Below are 21,266 nucleotides of genomic sequence, written 5' to 3'. Positions count from 1 at the left end.
CTCAGCGCATATGATAAGAGAAAGGGCAACTCCCCTGCGTCCAGAGACTTCATTGGTAGCAAACGTAGACCTGTTTGGCTTGCTGTTCTACAGTGTGATGGGTGCTCTGAGGGAGGCATGCCAGCCCCTGGGAGGACAGAAGCAGGAGCTCTGGAAGTGTTGACCCGGAGGGGAGAAATGGGCCTTTTCATTGAAGGTGAGAATTAGAGGTATCGGAAGTGTTGGTTATGTGTGTGCACCCCAGTCCCAGGTTGCCTCCTTACTCAGTTATCAGATGTGTCCCGGTTAGTTTGAAAAGTGCAGTCACTCTCACGAGAGCCCTGCTCCCTCTCTGACCTCATCTGCCGCTGTCTCCCTCACTCCCTCTGCTCCAGCCTTCTTGCCAAACACCCCCGTGTCATTCCTTCACACTTACTGTTCCCTCTGCCTGGAGTGCTCTCTCCCAGGTAGCCGCATCTCCCTCGCCTCGTGGGTCTCCATTCCTAGGCCACCTTATCAGAGAGGCCTTTTCTAACCCTTCTTCAGCTCACCCTGCCCCATCCTCCTCGAGGCACTTGTTGCCACCTGAAATGTATATTTGATACGTGTACTTCGTTGTATCTTGGTTGATGCCTATCTACCCCACTGGAACGTAAGCCCGCCCGAGGGCTGGGGTTTGGTTTTGTTTCTGCTGTACCTCCAGTGCTTAGGAAAGTGCCTGGCTCATAGATGTTTGTTAAAGAAATGGGTCAGTTCCTGGGCATCCTGGTAGAAGGGAAGTGAGACACAGAGGAGCCCCCAAACCAGCTCTTCCTCCCAGAGCCCTGGTCAAAGCAGCCATGCTATAGAAAAGTCATTTTACATGCTCTGGTGCTGCCAGTGACTGATAGCATCTGCCTTGGAACCCCTCGAGGACCAGACAAGAGGCACGGCAGAGGTGGTGAGGTGTACAGAGGAGGGCGAGTTCTTATGAATTGGAGTTGTCAGGGAAGGCTTTATTGAAGCAGACGGACATTGAGCTAAGGCTTGACAACGGGGTAAGATGTCATTGGGCAACAAAAAGGAGGAAGGTTTTTGTGTCAGGTCTGCACAGTGGATGAGGGAAGTGTAGAATTTGGAACTGTACTGTGAATGGCCCTGGATGTCAGCTCAAGGGAATTGTCATCTGGATATTACAGCTCTGGACACCCCCAGCATGGCCTCAGAACCTTGGAGGCTTTGGATATGAGAAGCAGCAGGTTTTTAGGAATGTCAGCATCGTTATTCTTCAGTGTTCTGAACTTGCATGCAAAACAGGAGTCTTGCTCTGCCTCAGCTCAGGTGAATATTGGATAATCTCCCCTTTTATTCAGATATTGCCTTTCTCAAAAAAAACCTCACTTGTGGGCTTCCCCGGTGGCGCAGTGGTTGAGAGTCCGCCTGCCGATGCAGGGGACACGGGTTCGTGCCCCGGTCTGGGAAGATCCCATATGCCGCGGAGCGGCTGGGCCCATGAGCCATGGCTGCTGAGCCTGTGCGTCCGGAGCCTGTGCTCCGCAACGGGAGAGGCCACAACGGAGAGAGGCCCGCATACCGCAAAAAAAAAACACACACACAAAAAAAACTCACTTGTACATACTTCTTGCAACTAATGGTTATTTGTAAAAAAAAAAAAAAAGAAGAAGAAAGAAGGAAACTGTTGATTTTCTTCCCTTTGGACATTTTTAAGAGTAGTTTTGGCTTTTTATCATTGTAGATTTATTCTCGATTACAGTATTTACGCTTGTATCTGGCTGTGTATTTAGAGATGGGGGAAAGTATCAATGATTTCTCCTGCTTCTAGATCTAGAAGCATTTGAAGGTTAACTGAGACCCACCTAGTCCCTGCCATTTGTGTTTGATTGTTGTATGGGAGGTTTGATTTTTGAAGTATAAATAGATATGTTTTAAAGTGTAGGCTTAGCACAGGAATTTAGAGTAGTTGTTCTCAACTCCAACTACATGTTAGAACCACTTGGGGGTGGGGGCTTTGGGGAAAAAACCCCATTGATTCCTATGTAATCGATCTGGAGTACTGCCTGGGCAGTGGTTTTACTGATGTTTGTTTTTTGGTGTTTTGTTTTGGGAAACAACCTTGAACTTACTCAAAAGTTACAACTATGATTTTGGGGAAAAAAACACAACACTTTTTTCCCTTAATAATTAAAAAAAATTGCTGACCCAATGTCCCATCACGTGCATCCTTTCCCCAATAATTAGAATACTAGTGTATTTCTAAAAAACACGAACAGTCTCCTATGTATGCACAATAAAACCATCAAAAAAAATTAACACTGATACATTACTACCATTTAATCTTTAGCTCCTTTTCAAGGTTTAGCACTGGCCCCAGTAATGGCCTTTATAGTAAAAGGATCACACTTTGCAATTGGTGGTTGTATCTCTTCAATCTCCTTCCATTTGGAACACTTCCCCAATCTTCCCTTAGTGTTCATTACCTTGAAACTTCTGAAGATTGCAAACCAGTAGTTTTGTAAAATGTCTCTCAATCTGGGGCTGTTTGATGTTTCCTCATGATGATATTCAGGTTATACGTATCATAGGAGTGATGCTGTGTTCTCAGAGCATCCAATCAGGTGACTCATAATTTCAGTTTGTCCCATTATTGATGATATTCACATAGATGATTGATTAAGGTAGTGTCTGCCAGGCTTCTCCTCTGTATGATTACTATTTTCTCTTTTATAATCAGTAAGTATTTTTATGGTGTGATGCTTTAAAACTCTGTTACATTCCTTGTCATTTTCAATGTATTCATTTACTGATTTCTATCTGTATAGACTGATGTTTTCCTGTTTTATGCAATGACCTGTAATCTGTTACTATCATTACTTATTTTTATTGTCATATTGTCCCAGATTTAGCTTGTAGGAGCCCCTTCAAGCCTTTGTGACCATTTGACGTGTCCCATCATTTGTGGATTTCCTTGCTTCTTGGCAAATAGGCATTCCAGGCTCATTTTGTAAGTTCCATGTTCAAGCCCCCACATTAGCTCTTTTTCCAAAGAACTCTGGTTCTCTTAGTAAAGAATGGTATTTAGAAGACATAATCTGGGTTCGAGGTGTGTTCATACCTACAGTATTTGGACGTTGCTTGTTCCCAAGCCCTCTCAGTGATAGAGCTAGACAATAAGCGTGTGTGTTTGCATACATGAAGGAAATATACACATATAGGCACACAAAGTTGCATCTACTTTTTTTGTTATGTCAGTCTCTATGTGTTAAAAATCAGGAGTTCATGCCAATAACTAATTCTGATCCAACGTTACAGGGTTCATTTGAGATTTCTCCTTTTCCATTTGGTAACTCCTTTTTTCAGTAGTGAGAAACCTGATTGTCATCATCGTTAATGTATTGACTTATTGGTCAATCCCCCATATGTAATGGACCTCCCATCACCACCACCACAGATGCCTTCCCTGCGTGGATGCCCTCTTCACCCCTGTTAGGCTCTGATGCAGCATAGAGATGTTTTAAGGCTCCCCAGATGGTACTAATGTGCAGCCAAGGTAGAGCACAACCGAATTAGAAGAAAAGTGAACCCCACACTTTCTGATTCATTATTAAGCAAATGGTAGGCTTTTAAGTCAGGCTTGGTTTGGGAAAATAATTTCTTCCTAAGGAAGTGAAATTTAAAGAGAAGACTCAAGTCTACCAACACACAGAGTAAAAGATCAGGGTGAAAGCACAGCCTGTCTCCTGGAAAGCTTTGAAAAATATTTGTTTTGGAAATAAATCTGCTTGTCGTGAACATAAATTTCAGTCCCTTTCCCTGAATTACCTGTTTATAGGAAAAAATATTTGAAAAGGTTAGTTGTTTTTTAAAAAGGTGTCTCATTAAAGACTTAACTACTTTATCTTCTGTTTCCAATGTTTGTTTATCACTTGACATTTTGAAATAGTAATGTATAAAAGGGATCACACAATTCTAAAAAAAAGACTGCTTTTTATTTTTCTACATTGCATTTAAAAAATAAACTTTTAGTTTTGCAACTTAATGCTTTTTAGAGCATTGAATATTTAAACAGGAGATATTCAGGCTGTGGTTGCTCTTTTTCTGTAGTCAGTTTTAGTTTAAAATATGGAAATCAAGTTACAGTAACTGGGTCATGAGGAACCCCATCTTCTTCCATTTGCAGCCAGAGGAAGCGAGAGGCCGTAGGAGCCAAATATAACAGGATCTGTGGCCAGCCTACCTTAGATGGTCAACATCTATCTTGCCAATTTTCTTAAGTCCATTTTCTTAAAGCAGTCCACCGCTGCAAGTGGATTTTCACCAAGAACTTCACACTTAGGCTGATGGCACACAATCTGACTCCAAAGAAATCCAGCCTTAAACCTAAGGAAATTACAATAAAATCTCTTCCTTGATTTTATTTTTGAAGTGTTCATGGAAGTGGCCTTGGAGTATGAATCGTGGACTTTAGGCTTTTGTATATTAATGCCCAGAGATACAGAAGGAGAAAGGGCAGTATTTGTGAATGTAGAAAGAGCCACTGAAAACTTGATATATAGGTAAAGCACTTATTTTTTGTTTGTTTATTAGTTCTTGTTTTCTATAAATAAAGCGTTATTTACCTATTCATGAGGGTGTGCCTCAGTGTGGGTCCTCAGTTCCTTTTAGCTAGGTTGAGTGAGTTTCACTCCCCAAACTTGAGTCCTTCAAGGACCATCTTTGTGATCTTTGTCACGTCTGCAAACATTCAACATTTTTCTTTAATTTCTCTGACATTTAATTTAGCCTTTATCTAGGTGATATCTGTGCAACCGTGGACTCGGTGTGTCGGATCACCTAAAATCACAAGTACTGCAGGCAGCATCTGCTCAGAGGTTGGAACTGGGAGCTGGATCCCTAACTCTCCTTCCAGCTCTGAAATTCAATAAGCATGGCGTCTGGAGTTTCCTGCCTTGTGGCTACACCACAAGGTTACACCAGTGGTTGTTTATGCATTTTTCCCAGTCAATACATAGAAGTTGACAGCTTTCTATATATATTAGAATATTAGACTATATGTAAGAATATAATATATAATAGAATAAATATTACATTTTACAGTTATTTTTCAAATGTGAGTTATAAGTTACATTATCTTAGTTTCTTAGGATTCAGCATGTTTCTTCAACTAGATTTTTTTTTATGTTTTATTTTGAGGAGAGCAAAACCTGATGATCTTAATTGTCAAATCACCCAATAGGGAATACATGGGTTTGTAAGACCTTCAATACTGCCTTAAAAACACAAGTAGAAAACATGTAAAACATACAGTGTTAATAATGCAGAAGAAAAATACGGAATTTAGAACATAGGGTTTTATGTTTACCGCTCTGAAGATGTCATGGGAAAACACCTAAGTTGTGATAAACACCTGTGTACCAAAACTGAAGTCATGTTCTGCATTATTTGTGAGGAATATTGTCAGAAGCCAACTGGATGTTGTCATATATTCGAATCAGGTTCTTTGCTGAGTGGAAATACATTAATCTCGTGTGTGTGTGTGTGTTTAGGAAGATATTATAAAGGCTCTCTTTAATGGGTTTCTTTAAAACCAAACTTAATGTCATGTTTTGCAAAAGGGGTTACAAACCAAAATGGGATAACTAAATGTGGTGAGTTTTATGTATCCTCCTAGCTTAAGTAGAATACTGTGCTCAGTCAGAGATGAAATGTTTGTTGCCTTGCCTACCATCTATAAGCATTTAATTTGCTACACAAATAGACTGTGGATAGAGATGTTTAACCTTGTGTGACATTACTTTAACAGAGAGAAGGAGCAAGAAAGGGAAGAACAGTTAATGGAAGACAAGAAAAGGAAGAAAGAGGATAAAAAGAAAAAAGAAGCCACTCAGAAGGTGGGTTTTACCAATTAAAGTCTGTCTTTACGTAGCCAAGCATCTAGAATAAGTAACTGCCTTGGTTTGGATACCTGACAATCTTAATAATGCTACTTGAGGCATTAATTTACTTAAGAGTTTTAAGGTTTGAAAGTGGGAGAAAGTTAAAGACCTGCATTTGTTACCATAAAGTAGATGTTAAATTAATGCTATAGCTGATTTTATTGAAAACAACAGTAAACAATACTGAGAAAAGCAAGAGAGTTACCGACACTGAAATGCTTGTACTGTTTCCTTATTTGTGTCATGATTAATCTCCATTTTCTTAAGCTTGTAGAATAACTTTTCAAAGCTTCCCATTTGCCCTGATCTTGTCCTTCTGGTCCACCTACAACATTGTCATTTATATGAGTCTACCTTTTCATAATTCTGTAAAGAAATCTCCCTCAGAGAGGATCTGGTGGGCTTGCTTCATGCTCTGGGGGAGATAGTATTGCACAGCTTTGAGGCATTTGCTTGGGGAAAAAGAGATGCTAAAAGAAAAAAAGACAGAGCTTCCCTGGTGGCGCCGTGGTTGAGAATCAGCCTGCCAATGTAGGGGACACGGGTTCAAGCCCTGGTCCAGGAAGATCCCACATGCTGCAGAGTGACTAAGCCCGTGCGCCACAACTACTGAGCCTGCGCTCTAGAGCCTGCAAGGCACGACTACTGAGCCCGCGTGCCTAGAACCCGTGCTCCGCAACAAGAGAAGCCACCGCAATGAGAAGCCCGCTCACCACAATGAAGAGTAGCCCCCGCCCTCTGCAACTAGAGAAAGCCCACGCGCAGCAACAAAGAACCAACACAGCCAAAAATAAATAAATTTATAAAAAAGAAAAAAAGACATAGGACCGACAGCTGTCAACTGTCAAGTCTTAGTTGAAGTGTTTGCCTGACAGTGTTGTGGGGAACAGAGAGTGGGTAGACCTCCCTGCCCTGCCCCCTCTGCTGAAGAGCGTGCCCCTCTGCCCTGGCCACTGTCTGAGCTAACTTCCCCCACCTCACTGCAGACTCTGGCTCGGCACGGTTGCATTTCTGCCTTTGCAAAGTGCCCGGCAGAATCACTTTGCCTCTAGTTCTTGTTACCACCACCTGAAGCACTTGGGAAGCAGGGCCTCAGTGTGAGGCAGGTTTGAGGGTCCCTGCTGTGGAGCCAGGTTACTGAAGCTAAGTTTATGGAGGGGAAACAGTTACCAGCTTCAGAGGGAACCCTAGATTTAGAAACAGACTCTAGAAATTCGAACTCAAGGGACACTGCAAGTTACCCCAGCACTGTTGGATAGAGTGTTTCCCATTATTCTGTTCTCTGAATTATTGAAATCATTTGGGAGTGCGGGCACAAAAAAAAACAGTGGAAATATTTTCTGAATTGGATTGCATATGACACTGCCACATTAAACATGTGAAATGTAATTTATCTTTTCTTCAAGACTTAATTAAAAGAAATATTTATTATTGTTTGGTGCTGTAATAGACTACTGTGCTCCTTAAGGTTTTGTCTGCTTTTAATTGTGTTTCTGGTTCTATTAATAGTGGTGTGCTCACCATCACATCTTCATGCTGTCAGGGTACCTGCTTCTAATCTGAGCTTGTTAGAACTACCTAAAATGACAGTAAAGAGCCTGAATAAAAATGTCAGATGACGACCCAGAGGCTTTTTTTTTTTTTTTTTTTGTGGTACGTGGGCTTCTCACTGTTGTGGCCTCTCCTGTTGCAGAGCACAGGCTCCAGACGTGCAGGCTCAGCGGCCATGGCTCACGGGCCCAGCTGCTCCACAGCATGTGGGATCTTCCCGGACTGGGGCACGAACCCATGTCCCCTGCATCGGCAGGCGGACTCTCAACCACTGCGCCACCAGGGAAGCCCCCAGAGGCTTTTTTTTTATACTTGGTGGATACTGCCACATTCCACGTCATCAAGGTTGTGATGTGAGGGTCCATCAGCTCTAGGGTATCAGGGGCATTGTACCCACATGCAGTGACCTTCCTACAGGAGTGATGGGACAGTGAACCTCAGTGAAGGCTTCTTTCCTCCCTCCCTCCCTTTCTTCTTTCCTTCCATTTATGGCTGCCTTGGGTCTTCGTTGCTGCGCGTGAGCTTTCTCTGGTTGCAGCAAGTGGAGGCTGCTCTTTGTTGCGGTGCGTGGGCTTCTCATTGCGGTGGCTTCTCTTGTTGTGGAGCACAGGCTCTAGGCGTGCGGGCTCCAATAGTTGTGGCACGCGGGCTCAGTAGTTGTGGCTCATGGGCTCTAGAGCCCAGGCTCAGTAGTGGTGGTGCACAGGCTTGCTCTGTGGCATGTGGGATCTTCCCGGACCGGGGCTCGAACCTGTGTCCCCTGCATTGGCAGGCAGATTCTCAACCACTGCGCCACCAGGGAAGCCCCAAGGCTTTCTTCCTTTAGGGCATTCACATTTCATCTACTAAATGGGTACAAAAATTGGATTTTGCAGTCTGTGGGAATACGTGGTTATAAGCTGGCCCCTGGGGAACCTGAACAAAGGCTGCTTACAAGAAGAGGCCTAATAGAGTGATTGTTTTAGGCAATGTACAGTTCATCCTCATTCTTCACATAGACAACAATGTTTTTTAACCTGAAACGTCAATACTAGAAGTGATTAATAAAATGTGCATCTGTAAACCTACGTTGTGGATCCTACTAAGAAAAATGATTTAAAATAAAAGATGGTGTGGATTTATTTGAGAGCGAATTGGGATTATTTATGCAGAGAATTTCATATATACAGCTGGACAGTCTCCCCCGTGTATTTGCATCTGCATTAAGAACTGGTTTAAAAGTTACAACAAAGAGGAAAATCACCATAAATGAAATTTCAAATGGTTAATTATGAACAATAAAAATTCACTCATTTTTGTTCAGAAATGTTCTAGATTGGCTGACACAGGATCTAGGCTTAACACATGGCCTTTGATATTGTTTTATCATACTGAACCATTGTGTAATTTCAGAATTAGATTCTGATTTAGCACTTTTAAGGAGCGAGCACAAAGCTCACCATGTGACTGTCTTAGTGGTTTCTGACCTCACTGTAGAGACAGCACCTCAACTAGGAGGCATAAAATGTGCTATAATGCAAAAGTGGTAGAGAATGTGCCAGAGGTTCTATAATGGGGTCATTCATTCAGTCAGTCAGCAAACGTGCTATAATGCAAAGAATGGTAGAGAATGTGCCTGAGGTTCTATAATGGGTCATTCATTCAGTCAGTCAGCAAACATTTGTGGTGCCTCTTCCTAGTGCTTCCACATCTTTCTCTCAGCCTACCCCATTGCTTTACAATCATCTCTTTCTGTCTACCCCATTAGACTGGCTCTTAAGTTTCTCAAGACTTTATTCATATTTGTATTTCCAGTAACTAGGACAGTGCGCAGTGCAAAAGTGTCAAAAAATGTTTGTTTGGGCTTCCCTCGTGGTGCACTGGTTGAGAGTCTGCCTGCCGATGCAGGGGACACGGGTTCGTGCCCCAGTCCGGGAAGATCCCACATGCCGTGGAGCGGCTGGGCCCATGAGCCATGCCCGCTGAGCCTGCGCGTCCGGAGCCTGTGCTCCACAATGGGAGAGGCCACAACAGTGAGAGGCCCATGTACCGCAAAAAAAAAAAAAAAAAATGTATAATAAGTGAATGGGGATGGCGGAGTCAAGATGGCATACTAGGAGGACGTGGAATTCACATCTCCTCACAACTAGGGCACCTACCAGGCACCAGTGGGGGACCACGGACACCTAAGGGGACGGGAGGAACCCCCAGCAACGGGCTTGCGGGATCTTAGTTCCCAGGCCGGAGGTCGGGCCCGAGCTCCTGTGGTGGGAGCTCTGAGTCCAAACCACTGGACTAACAGAGAACCTCAGACCCCAGGGAATATCAGTCGGAGTGAGGCCTCCCAGAGGTCCTCATCTCAGCACCAGGACGCAGCACTATCCCACTGCCTGCAAACTCCAGTGCTGGACCTCTCAGGCCAAACAACCAGTAAGACAGGAATACAGCACTACCCATCAAAAAAAAAAAAAAAAAAAAAAAATGAAATGACAAAAAAATGTTACAGACGAAGGAGAAAGGTAAAAACCTACAAGACCAAATGTAGACGAAATAGGCAACCTACCTGAAAAAGAATTCAGAGTAATGATAGTAAAGATGATCCAAAATCTCAGAAACAGAATGGAGAAAATACAAGAAACATTTAATAAGGATCAAGGAGAACTAAAGAGCAAACAAACAGTGATGAACAACACAGTTACTGAAATTAAAAATACTCTAGAAGGAATCAATAACAGGATAACTGAGGCAGAAGAACGGATAAGTGAGCTGGAAGGTAAAACGGTCGAAATAACTGCCAGGGAGCAGAATAAAGAAAATAGAATGAAAAGAATTGAGGACAGTCTCAGACCCTCTGGGACAACATTAAATGCACCAACATTCGAATTACAGGGGTCCCAGAAGAAGAAGAGAAAAAGAAAGGTACTGAGAAAATATCTGAAGAGATTATAGTGGAAAACTTCCCTAACATGGGAAAGGAAATAGTCAATCAAGTCCAGGAAGCACAGAGCGTACCATACAGGGTAAACCCAAAGAGAAACACGCCGAGGCACATATTAATCAAACTAAATAAAAGAAAAAATATTAAAAGCAGCAAAGAAAAAGCAACAAATAACATATAAGGGAATCCCCATAAGGTTAACAGCTGATTTTTCAGCAGAAACCCTGCAAGCCAGAGGGAGTGGCAGGACATATTTAAAGTGAGGGAAGGGAAGAACCTACAACCAAGGTTACTCTACCCAGCAAGGATCTCATTCAGATTTGATGGAGAAATTAAAACCTTTACAGATAAGCAAAAGTTAAGAGAATTCAGCACCACCAAACCAACTTTACAACAAATGCTAAAGGAACTTCTCTAGGGAGGAAACACAGGAGAAGGAAAAGACCTACAATAACAAAACCAAAACAATTAAGAAAATGGTAATAGGAACATAGATATTGATAATTACCTTAAATGTAAATGGATTAGATGCTCCAACCAAAAGACATAGACTGGCTAAATGGATACAGAAACAAGACCCGTATATATTGCTATCTACGAGAGACCCACTTCAGACCTAGGGACACATACAGACTGAAAGTGAGGGGATGGAAAAAGATATTCCATGCAAATGGAAATCAAAAGAAAGCTGGAGTAGCAATTCTCATATCAGACAAAATAGACTTTAAAATAAAGACTATTACAAGAGACAAAGGAGGACACTACGTAATGAGCAAGGGATCAATCCAAAAAGAAGATATAACAATTGTAAATATTTATGTTCCCAACATAGGAGCACCTCAATATATAAGGCAGATGCTGACAGCCATAAAAGGGGAAATTGACAGTAGCACAGTCATGGTAGGGGACTTCAAACACCCCACTTTCACCAATGGACAGATCATCCAAAATGAAAACAAGGAAACACAAGCTTTAAATGATACGTTAAAAAAGATGGACTTGGGCTTCCCTGGTGGCGCAGTGGTTGAGAGTCCGCCTGCCGATGCAGGGGACAGGGGTTCGTGCCCCGGTACGGGAGGATCCCACGTGCCGCGGAGCGGCTGGGCCCGTGAGCCATGGCCGCTGAGCCTGCGCGTCCGGAGCCTGTGCTCTGCAACGGGAGAGGCCACAGCAGTGAGAGGCCCATGTACCGCAAAAAAAAAAAAAAAAAAAAAGATGGACTTAATTGGTATTTATAGGACATTTCATCCAAAAACAACAGAATACACTTTCTTCTCAAGTGCTCATGGAACATTCTCCAGGATAGATCATATCTTGGGTCACAAATCAAGCCTTGGTAAATTTAAGAAAATTGAAATCATATCAAGTATCTTTTCTGACCACAACGCTACGAGACTAGATATCAATTACAGGAAAAAAATCTGTAAAAAATACAAACACATAAAGGCTAAACAGTACTCTGCTAAATAACCAAGAGATCACTGAAGAAATCAAAGAGGAAATCAAAAAATACCTAGAAACACATGACAATGAAAACATGACAACCAAAACCTATGGGATGCAGCAAAAGCAGTTCTAAAAGCGAAGTTTATAGCAATACAGTCCTACTTCAAGAAACAAACATCTCAAATAAACAACCTAACCTTACACCTAAAGCAACTAGAGAAAGAAGAACAAACTCCAAAGTTAGCAGAAGGAAAGAAATCATAAAGATCAGACTAGAAATAAGTGAAAAACAAATGACGGAAACAATAGCAAAGATCAATAAAACTAAAAGCCGGTTCTTTGAGAAGATAAACAAAATTGATAAACCATTAGCCAGACTCATCAAGACAAAAAGGGCAAAGACTCAAATCAACAGAATTAGAAATGAAAACGGAAGAGTAACAGCTGACACTGCAGAAATGCAAAGGGTCCTGAGAGATTACTACAAGCAACTATATGCCAATAAAATGGACAACCTGGAAGAAATGGATAAATCTTAGAAAAGCACAACCTTCTGAGACTGAACCAGGCAGAAACAGAAAATATAAACAGACCATTCACAAGCACTGAAATTGAAACTGTGATTAAAAATCTTCCAACAAACAAAAACCAAGGAGCAAATAACTTCACAGGCAAGTTCTATCAAACATTTAGAGAAAAGCTAACACCTATCCTTCTCAAACTCTTCCAAAATATAGCAGAGAGAGGAACACTCCCAAACTTATTCTACGAGACCACCATCACCCTGGTACCAAAACCAGACAAAGATGTCGCAAAAAAAGAGAACTACAGACCAATATCTCTGATGAACATAGGTACAAAAATCCTCAACAAAATACTAGCAGAGAGAATCCAACAACACGTTAAAAGGATCATACACCATGATCAAGTGGGATTTATCCCAGGGATGCAAGGATTCTTCAGTATACGCAAATCAGTCAATGTGATACACCATATTAACAACTTGAAGGATAAAAACCATATGATCATCTCAACAGATGCAGAAAAAGCTTTTGACAAAATTCAACATCCATTTATGATAAAAAAAAACTCTCCAGAAAGTAGGCATAGAGGGAACCTACGTCAACAGGATAAAGGCCACATATGACAAAGCCACAGGCAACATCGTTCTCAGTGGTGAAAAACTGAAACCATTTCCTCTAAGATCAGGAACAGGACAAGGTGGCCCACTCTCACCACTGTTATTCAACATAGTTTTGGAAGTTTTAGCCACAGCAGTCAGAGAAGAAAAAAAAATAAAAGGAATCCAAATCGGAAAAGAAGAAGTAAAACTGTCACTGTTTGCAGATGACATGGTACTCTACACATAGAATCCTAAAGATGCTACCAGAAAACTACTAGAGCTAATCAATGAATTTGGTAGAGTAGCAGGATACAAAATTAATGCACAGAAATCTCTTGCATTCCTATACACTAATGATGAAAAATCTGAAAGAGAAATTAAGGAAACACTCCCATTTACCATTGCAACAAAAAGAATAAAATACCTAGGAATAAACCTATCTAAGGAGACAAAAGATTGTATGCAGAAAACTATAAGACACTGATGAAAGAAATTAAAGATGATACAGACAGATGGAGAGATATACTATGTTCTTGGATTGGAAGAATCAACATTGTGAAAATGACTATACTACCCAGCGCAATCTGCAGATTCAGTGCAATCCCTATCAAACTACCAAGAGCTTTTTCACAGAGCTAGAACAAAAAATTGCACAATTTGTATGGAAACACAAAAGACCGCGAATAGCCAAAACAATCTTGAGAAAGAAAAACGGAGCTGGAGGAATCAGGCTCCCAGACTTCAGACTATACTGCACAGCTACAGTAATCAAGAAAGTATGGTACTGGCACAGAAACAGAAATGTAGATCAATGGAACAGGACAGAAAGCCCAGAGATAAACCCACACGCCTATGGTCACCTTATCTTTGATAAAGGAGGCAAGAATATACAATGTAGAAAAGACAGCCTCTTCAATAAGTGGTGTTGGGAAAACTGGACAGCTACATGTAAAAGAATGAAATTAGAACACTCCCTAACACCATACACAAAAATAAACTCAAAATGGATTAAAGACCTAAATATAAGGCCAAACAGTATAAAACTCTTAGAGGAAAACATAGGCAGAACACTCTGTGACATATATCACAGCAAGATCCTTTTTGGCGCACCTCCTAGAGAAATGGAAATAAAAACAAAAATAAACAAATGGAACCTAATGAAATTTAAAAGCTTTTGCCCAGCAAAGGAAACCATAAGCAAGACGAAAGACAACCCTCAGAATGGGAGAAAATATTTGCAAATGAAGCAACCAACAAAGGATTAATTTCCAAAATATACAAGTAGCTCATGCAGCTCAATATTAAAAAAACAAACAACCCAAAGCACAAATGGGCAGAAGACCTAAATAGACATTTCTCCAAAGAAGATATACAGATTGCCAACAAACACATGAAAAGATGCTCAACATCACTAATCATTAGAGAAACGCAAATCAAAACTGCAATGAGCTATCACCTCACACCGGTCAGAATGGCTATCATCAAAAAATCTACAAAGAATAAATGCTGTAGAGGTTGTGAAGAAAAAGGAACCCTCTTGCACTGTTGGTGGGAATGTAAGTTGGTTCAGCCACTATGGAGAACAGTATGGAGGTTCCTTAAAAAATAAAAATAGAACTCCCATATGACCAAGCAATCCCACTACTGGGCATATACCCTGAGAAAACCATAATTCAAAAAGAATCATTTACCATAGTGTTCATTGAAGCACTGTTTACAGTAACCAGGACATGGAAGCAACCTAAGTGTCCATCGACAGATGAATGGATAAAGAAGATGTGGCACATATATACAATGGAATATTACTCAGCTATAAAAAGAAACAAAATTGAGTTATTTGTAGTGAGGTGGCTGGACCTAAAGTCTGTCATACAGAGTGCAGTAAGTCAGAAGGAGAAAAACAAATACCATATTCTAATACATATTATATGGAATCTTAAAAAAAAAAAAAGGTTCTGATGAACCTAGGGACAGGACAGGAATAAAGACACAGACGTAGAGAATGGACTTGAGGACACAGGGAGGGGGAAAGTAAACTGGGACGAAATGAGAGAGTAGCACTGACATATATACAGTACCAAATGTAAAATAGATAGCCAGTGAGAAGCAGCTGCATGGCACAGGGAGATCAGCTCCGTACTTTGCGACTACCTAGAGGGGTGGGATAAGGAGGGTGGGAGGGAGATGCAAGAGGGAGGGGATATGGGGATATACGTATGCATATAGCTGATTCACTTTTTTATACAGCAGAAACTAGCACAACACTGTAAAGCATTTATACTCTGATAAAGATGTTTAAAAAAAAAGAAAAAAAGAAGTGAATGGTCGGGACTTCCCTAGTGGCACAGTGGTTAAGAATCCGCCTGCCAGTGCAGGGGACATGGGTTCGATCCCTGGTCTGGGAAGATCCAACATGCTGTGGAGCAAATAAGCCCGTGCGCCACAACTATTGAGCCTGCACTCTAGATCCTGTGTGCTGCAACTACTAAAGCCTGTGTGCCTAGAGCCCATGCTCCACAATAAGAGAAGCCACTGCAGTGAGAAGCCCGTGCACCGCAACGAAGACTAGCCCCCACTCGCAGCAACGAAGACCCAACACAGCCATAACTACATACATACATACATACATACATAAATGTATTTTAAAAAATAAGTGAATGGTCAAGAATGGATGCTGGCAACATAATTTTCCTAAAGAACTGACTTTTATTTAGCTAAATTAAGTTTTTTCTACATAGAAATTAAGCACGAGCCTCTTTTCCTTTATGCTCAGTGGTTATGGCAGTTTGCTCTTTCTAGAACCATCCCTGAGTAAACTGTTAGATTTCACTCATGAGAGAGGTGTCAGAGAAGGATTTCACTCAAATTCATTAGTCTGCTGCTGCTAAAGAATCATTGTTTAGCGTTGGCAGAACATATGTTTTGATCATCCAGCTTTTCACCGTCTGGGGGCAGCTCTTTTTAACAGAACCCACATTATAAGACACATTTGACATTAGTTGGGTTTGTTGCTTACAGCTAGGGAAGGCATTGACTTCCTGTATAACTGATCTTCCAAATGGCATTGTGAGAAGTATTTACAGTGGTATAAATCTTCAGTTGCCTTAAGGAATTGGTATGTGGATACAAGTCAGTTCATTCTTCGATATGTGGGCTTATAGAAAAATTATACAGTAGAATTGAGCTCTGTAACAGTTAGTACTGGGAAACACATTCATTTTAAGAGGCTGCCTACCACAGAATCAATACAGCAGAATTAGCTTGTCTTTTCATGCAAGAATGTAAGAAACACTCCAGGAGGTCATCCAAGTGGATTGTTTTAACTCAGTGGTGTGCTGGAATCCGTTTTGAAGGGGCTGGTTAACCACAGGGCAGACCTTGCAAAGATGACCATGTTTTCATGAACACCCAAAGCAGTAACTTAGTATGATTGCCAGCCACAAATAATTAAACCTCTTCTATATGAATATTTTTGTTACAGAAGTCAGAGAACTAATATAAAAATATTTTTTGGAAGATTAACAGTTGGGAGAAGGGGGTCAAAATAACCCATGATCTCAATAATGTGATTTAACCCCTATTGGAATTCTGGTGCATTTTCTTTGGAATATTTTTCTTATTCATGAACTTTTGTGGTTTTGCTTAAATATTATAGGGCATGTATAATTAGATGCTCTCCTTTATTTTCCCCTCTTAATAGCAGAAGCAGTTTTCCGTGTGGCTCCTAGTCATCATTTCCAAACTCTCCAAAAACCCATTATTATATTCAGCATATCCAACCTTTTAAGTTAGTTACTTCCAGAAATGTATTAGTTACTATATAAAGAAATACTTTCAACAAAGCAATCTGTATTTGTTCAAAATTTATATATTTCAATCTTATTGAATGTTTCTGTTTCACATTATTTTCTATGAACTTTGATGATAATAGCAGTTATTAAGCATTGGTGTAGGATATCTGATTTAATCCTTACAGCATCCTTTTCTGCACAGGAGATACTGTTATTATCTTCATTCAAAAGGTAAATTAAAAACTGAGATCACGTAGCCAGGAAGTGGCATAGCTTGGTTTTGAATCCAGCTTTCCTACCGTGATCTCTGATGCCTCTGAGTATGGCCCCTTAAACTTTGCTTTCTAGATTTGAAGTCAAGTGTTTGAGTCCATACTCACAGGTAAATCTTTTTGTCTCTGTAGTTAATTTTGTTTCTGGGCCTCATCCATTTGCTTTTCTCTAGTCATTGCAGTCCGAATGGGAAATAGCATTCCCAGTGCAAGGACCTCATTTAACGAGAGCGGAATGCTTTTTTATCTTAAGTTTTAGAATCTTTCATAATGATGGTCGTGTAAGTTATAGCTGGATGTATGGCCATTGTCTTCAGAAGGATTTCTGAACTGTTTCTGAATTTTAGGTATGCCTATGTATCTGACACCTTGAATTACTAATATCAGAATTAAAGTAGTCTTACAGTACAATACAGAATTAGAAAGCAAGTCTCATTTACTCACGTCTCTTTATTTTGCAGGTCACGGAACAAAAAACCAAAGGTAAGATTTTTTTTTTTTCCTTTTTAGATTTATGCTCTTTTGTGTTTAGATTTTACACTTTGCTGACTCAGCCTCCAATCCACTTGATTCGTGACAGTGGGTGTAGAATAATTAAATTTGGCTGTTTGCAGTCACTGAAGAGCAGTAATGACAAATTAAAAGTACTTAGTGTTTCTAGTTGGCCTTACATTTTTCGGGAGGGAAGAGAGATTAGACAGTGTAATACCTTGTTTTGAAAGTAGAGAGGTCCTGATCTTGAGCTGAACCTTTTCAAAATTTTTCTTAGAACAATAGCAAGAGCAACACACTGCTCCCTGCTTTACAGATGGGTTGTTGGTTGTTAACCGCCTTGATCCATGATAGACATTGAGCCTGAAAATGAGTGTTACATTTAGGATGCTCACACTGTCTTCTGAACTAGAGCCTGGAATATGCTTTTTAAAAAGATAATGCACTTTAACTCTTACAAAATTGTGATGTGTTGTAAACAGAAGCAGATGTCCCTGAGGTCCTTCCCGACCTCTAACGGTCTGCGTGTATTCAGTTCTTTCTCTTTTGTTCATTTTGATTATGCAGTCTTGCGTAATCAGTGGTCCTACTTTTGGTCAGTTCTCCTTAAGAATGGGAGACTTAATTCCTTGAGACCAGTGTTGTAACTCCTAACCTCACCCACTTAAATATGTTGTTCTCTGCTAGCATATGCACTAGAATCGTTTGCATAGACTTGTCAAAACACACAAGCCCAGTCTCCTCCCAAACCTTCATGGTCCCAGGCCACAGCCCTAGCAGATCGATGTAGGGAAGCTCTGCAGGGTGACCGCAGTATATGTCCCAAGTTGAGGACCACTGCCCTGGATGAAGGGAATCAGATGTGATTATAACATGGGGGAAGAAAAGGGTCATGGAGAGGCCAAGGCTTGATGGGAGGTTCTCTAATGACTGATTTCTAAATTGTTTTGTTTCGTTTTATTGGACCACCAGGCCAAAGTATGTCACACAGTGGTGGAAGACTAATAAAGATGGTACTAGTTTCTTAGGAAACTTAGTTCTGGAAAACTAAAAAATTCTCAGATGAGTAGACATTACTGTCATATATTTCTAATCAAAAAGCATTTCAAAGAGAATATAGTCTGGAACTTTGTAGTGATTTATAAAATAAACTGAGAGAAACTACTGTTAGCTGTAATTATTTTAATTAGTTAGAGAGAACAGTGTTCTCCCCTTGTACTTCCAGCCAGTTTCTAACCCAGAGGTAGGCATTATTTTGGAAGTATCTCTATAAATTACTTGTTTGAAATATAAATTATACTTTACCATAGAAATAGAGTTATTGATAGTAGAACAGTGTCCATATTTTCTAAACCAGTATACTGTCTAGGAAAGGATTTTGGCATATAAGTATATTTATAGGACTTTTTGATGATTTATGGGGACAACAGATGAGAAAATTGGCATTTTCCTAAGAAATCCAGACTCTGTGGTTGCTGGAACACAGTGGTTGGGTTCCTGGGCCTGGCCACAGTTCTTAATACTTGTGACTCCAAGGACCAGTTGAGCTGTCGAAATAAGCTGCTCTGTACGTTAAGTGGTATTTCTATTGGAAAACTGAAAATCTGTTAGAGTTTTCTTTCTTTTTTTTTATTTGTACCAGGTCTCTTCTCAGAATCACATTCCTCTTTTCTCTGCCAAAACCTTAAAAATTAAACTTTTTTTTTTTTTTTTTACTTACTACCAAAGTTTCCCTCCATTTAGGGTTTTTCTCATACCTACCATAAAATGGAATACAGTTTCACAGTTTCCATACCCCCCTATCGCCACCACCCTCCCACTCAAAAATTAAAATAATCCTGAAGTGAGCTGAGAGCCTGTTTTGGGTCTCATAAGGGATTTAATTGTTAGAACTGGGGAATAAAAATTATCCCTGAGGTATGTTAGACCGTAAGTAGAAGGAGGCCCTGATTTTTCTACCTTTTTTATCCCGTTTTACAGCCACATCTTCATCTTTGTTTGCAAGAGCCTGCCTAAATCCCATTTTTCTTCCCTCAGCTGATGTTTCTGGGTCCTGTTCCCCTTCCCAAAGATGGTGCCTGCCTCAGGCAGCCTCCCCTTAACTCTGAATCCACCTCTCTTTCCCCAACAGACCCTATATTAAAAAAAAAGACTGTGTTGGTGCCAAGTCTCTGGTTGTACAGAGGACTGAAGTAAGGTTTGTCCGTATTTCAGAGAAAAAGTAAATTCAGCATATTTTCTTTATTTTCCATCATTTTAAAAAAGTGAGAATTTTGGAGAAAACAGGACAGGGCTTTCAAGTGGAGGGTAGGTGAAGACATGGGCCAGAGCTGGGCCTGCTATTCAAGTAGCAAATAACTAAAAGGCACTTAAGGTAGAAGCTGATCTCCTCCTTTGTTGGATATTGGTCTTGGAATTGGAAAAGTTTGTGGGATTGATGTAATAGACCAGATTTAACAGGGGTGAAGGGTATGATTAGGATTGAAGAAATAGACTATGTAATGGAAGAGTTTAGACATAACCATTTAGCATTGTTAAAAAGATGTTAGATCTTAGGGTGACGGTTGGCTTAATGGAAGTTATCAGTATGAAATAACCGATTTGTAGAAACTAACATGACCTTAAGCTACATTACTGGAAATACAGTATCTAGGCAGGGATTCACAGTTCCAATAATGGGCACCACTCTGTGCAGAGGAACAGAGATCAACCTCTATAGACCATGAAGAGTTTGGGCCAGAATGGTCAAGGAATTTGAACCTGTGTCCCCTCTGGGAGGGTTAAATACTGGAAGCGGGTGGGGAGTGTTTAACTCCCAAGGAATGCTTCCCACATGGGGAAGCTCTGGTAACTATCTCCAGAGATTTGAAGGGCTCTGGTGCCTGACACTTAGCAGTTCCTTGTTAAATGTCTGTTGAGTCAAAGCAACAGGGAAAAGCTTCCAGCTCAATATAAATTAAAATTTTTAGATACTGCTGTCCAAAGCAGTAATTCATAACCTTTACCCAGTTTGGACACAGCAGAGAAACAGCACTTTCCCATCAGCATACCTGAGGAGGTGGACCACCGTTGTACAGTGGCCACAACGCTGGCTTTTGAGTCCATTCCAGAAGTCATATTACACTGGGTGCGTGGTGCTGCGTGCACTGAGTAACCTTGGGTCTACTCTGATTGATTAATATTTGAGGTAGGCTTTCTCCCCCCGAGGTCCAACTAGTGCCCATTAGAATGACAGCGAAATCACTAGTGATTTAACGAGGAGAGAAGCTTCCAGGGAGACAATCTGGACAAAGGCCAGTGTGCATTGAGTACGGGGAGTAAGTGGAAGGTAAAGAAATGGAGACAGTGCTTAGAGGTTACTGAACAGTGTTGAGTGTGTGTCAGCCACTCTGTGTGTCATCAATCTTTGAGATTTTTTTGTGTTGCATTGTAACTCATTATTATTCACCAAGAAAATTTTCAGTCTAAAATAATGTCTTCTCTAGAGCTTGTTTGTATTTTAACTACTACTTTTAAAACATTTCTAGAAGGGTTTTTTGTTTGTTTTTGTTTATTTGTTTGTTTTTGATGTTTGGTACCATCAAGGTATTTAAAGAATAAAAATTAATTTAAAAACCGAAACAAAAAGGTGTTTAAAGAAAATAGTTTGTATTGGTCCTACCCGTATCGGAATTTTCTTAAAGAATACTTTTATCTGAAAAAGAATCTTATTGAAGTTTTTCAGAAATAGAGGCAATTAGAAGTTCAGACTGTAAGATGAGA

General features: G+C 40.5%; 1 protein-coding gene across 1 annotated transcript in view; it reads left to right on the top strand.

Moving 5' to 3' along the window:
- The window catches only part of TNRC6B (trinucleotide repeat containing adaptor 6B), a 132,734-nt gene that overhangs the window by 53,617 nt on the left and 57,851 nt on the right, over nt 1-21,266 (top strand). Inside the window, exons 2-3 of the mRNA XM_065886775.1 lie at nt 5,780-5,867; nt 17,474-17,495. Of these exons, the coding sequence (XP_065742847.1) occupies nt 5,780-5,867; nt 17,474-17,495 (110 nt within the window). The remainder of the gene's footprint in view (nt 1-5,779; nt 5,868-17,473; nt 17,496-21,266) is intronic.

This window comes from Phocoena phocoena, chromosome 11 (genome assembly GCF_963924675.1).
Source record: "Phocoena phocoena chromosome 11, mPhoPho1.1, whole genome shotgun sequence".
Taxonomy (NCBI): Eukaryota; Metazoa; Chordata; class Mammalia; order Artiodactyla; family Phocoenidae; genus Phocoena; species Phocoena phocoena.
Note: the sequence above shows the minus strand (reverse complement) of the source record. Positions and strands in the feature narration are given on the sequence as shown.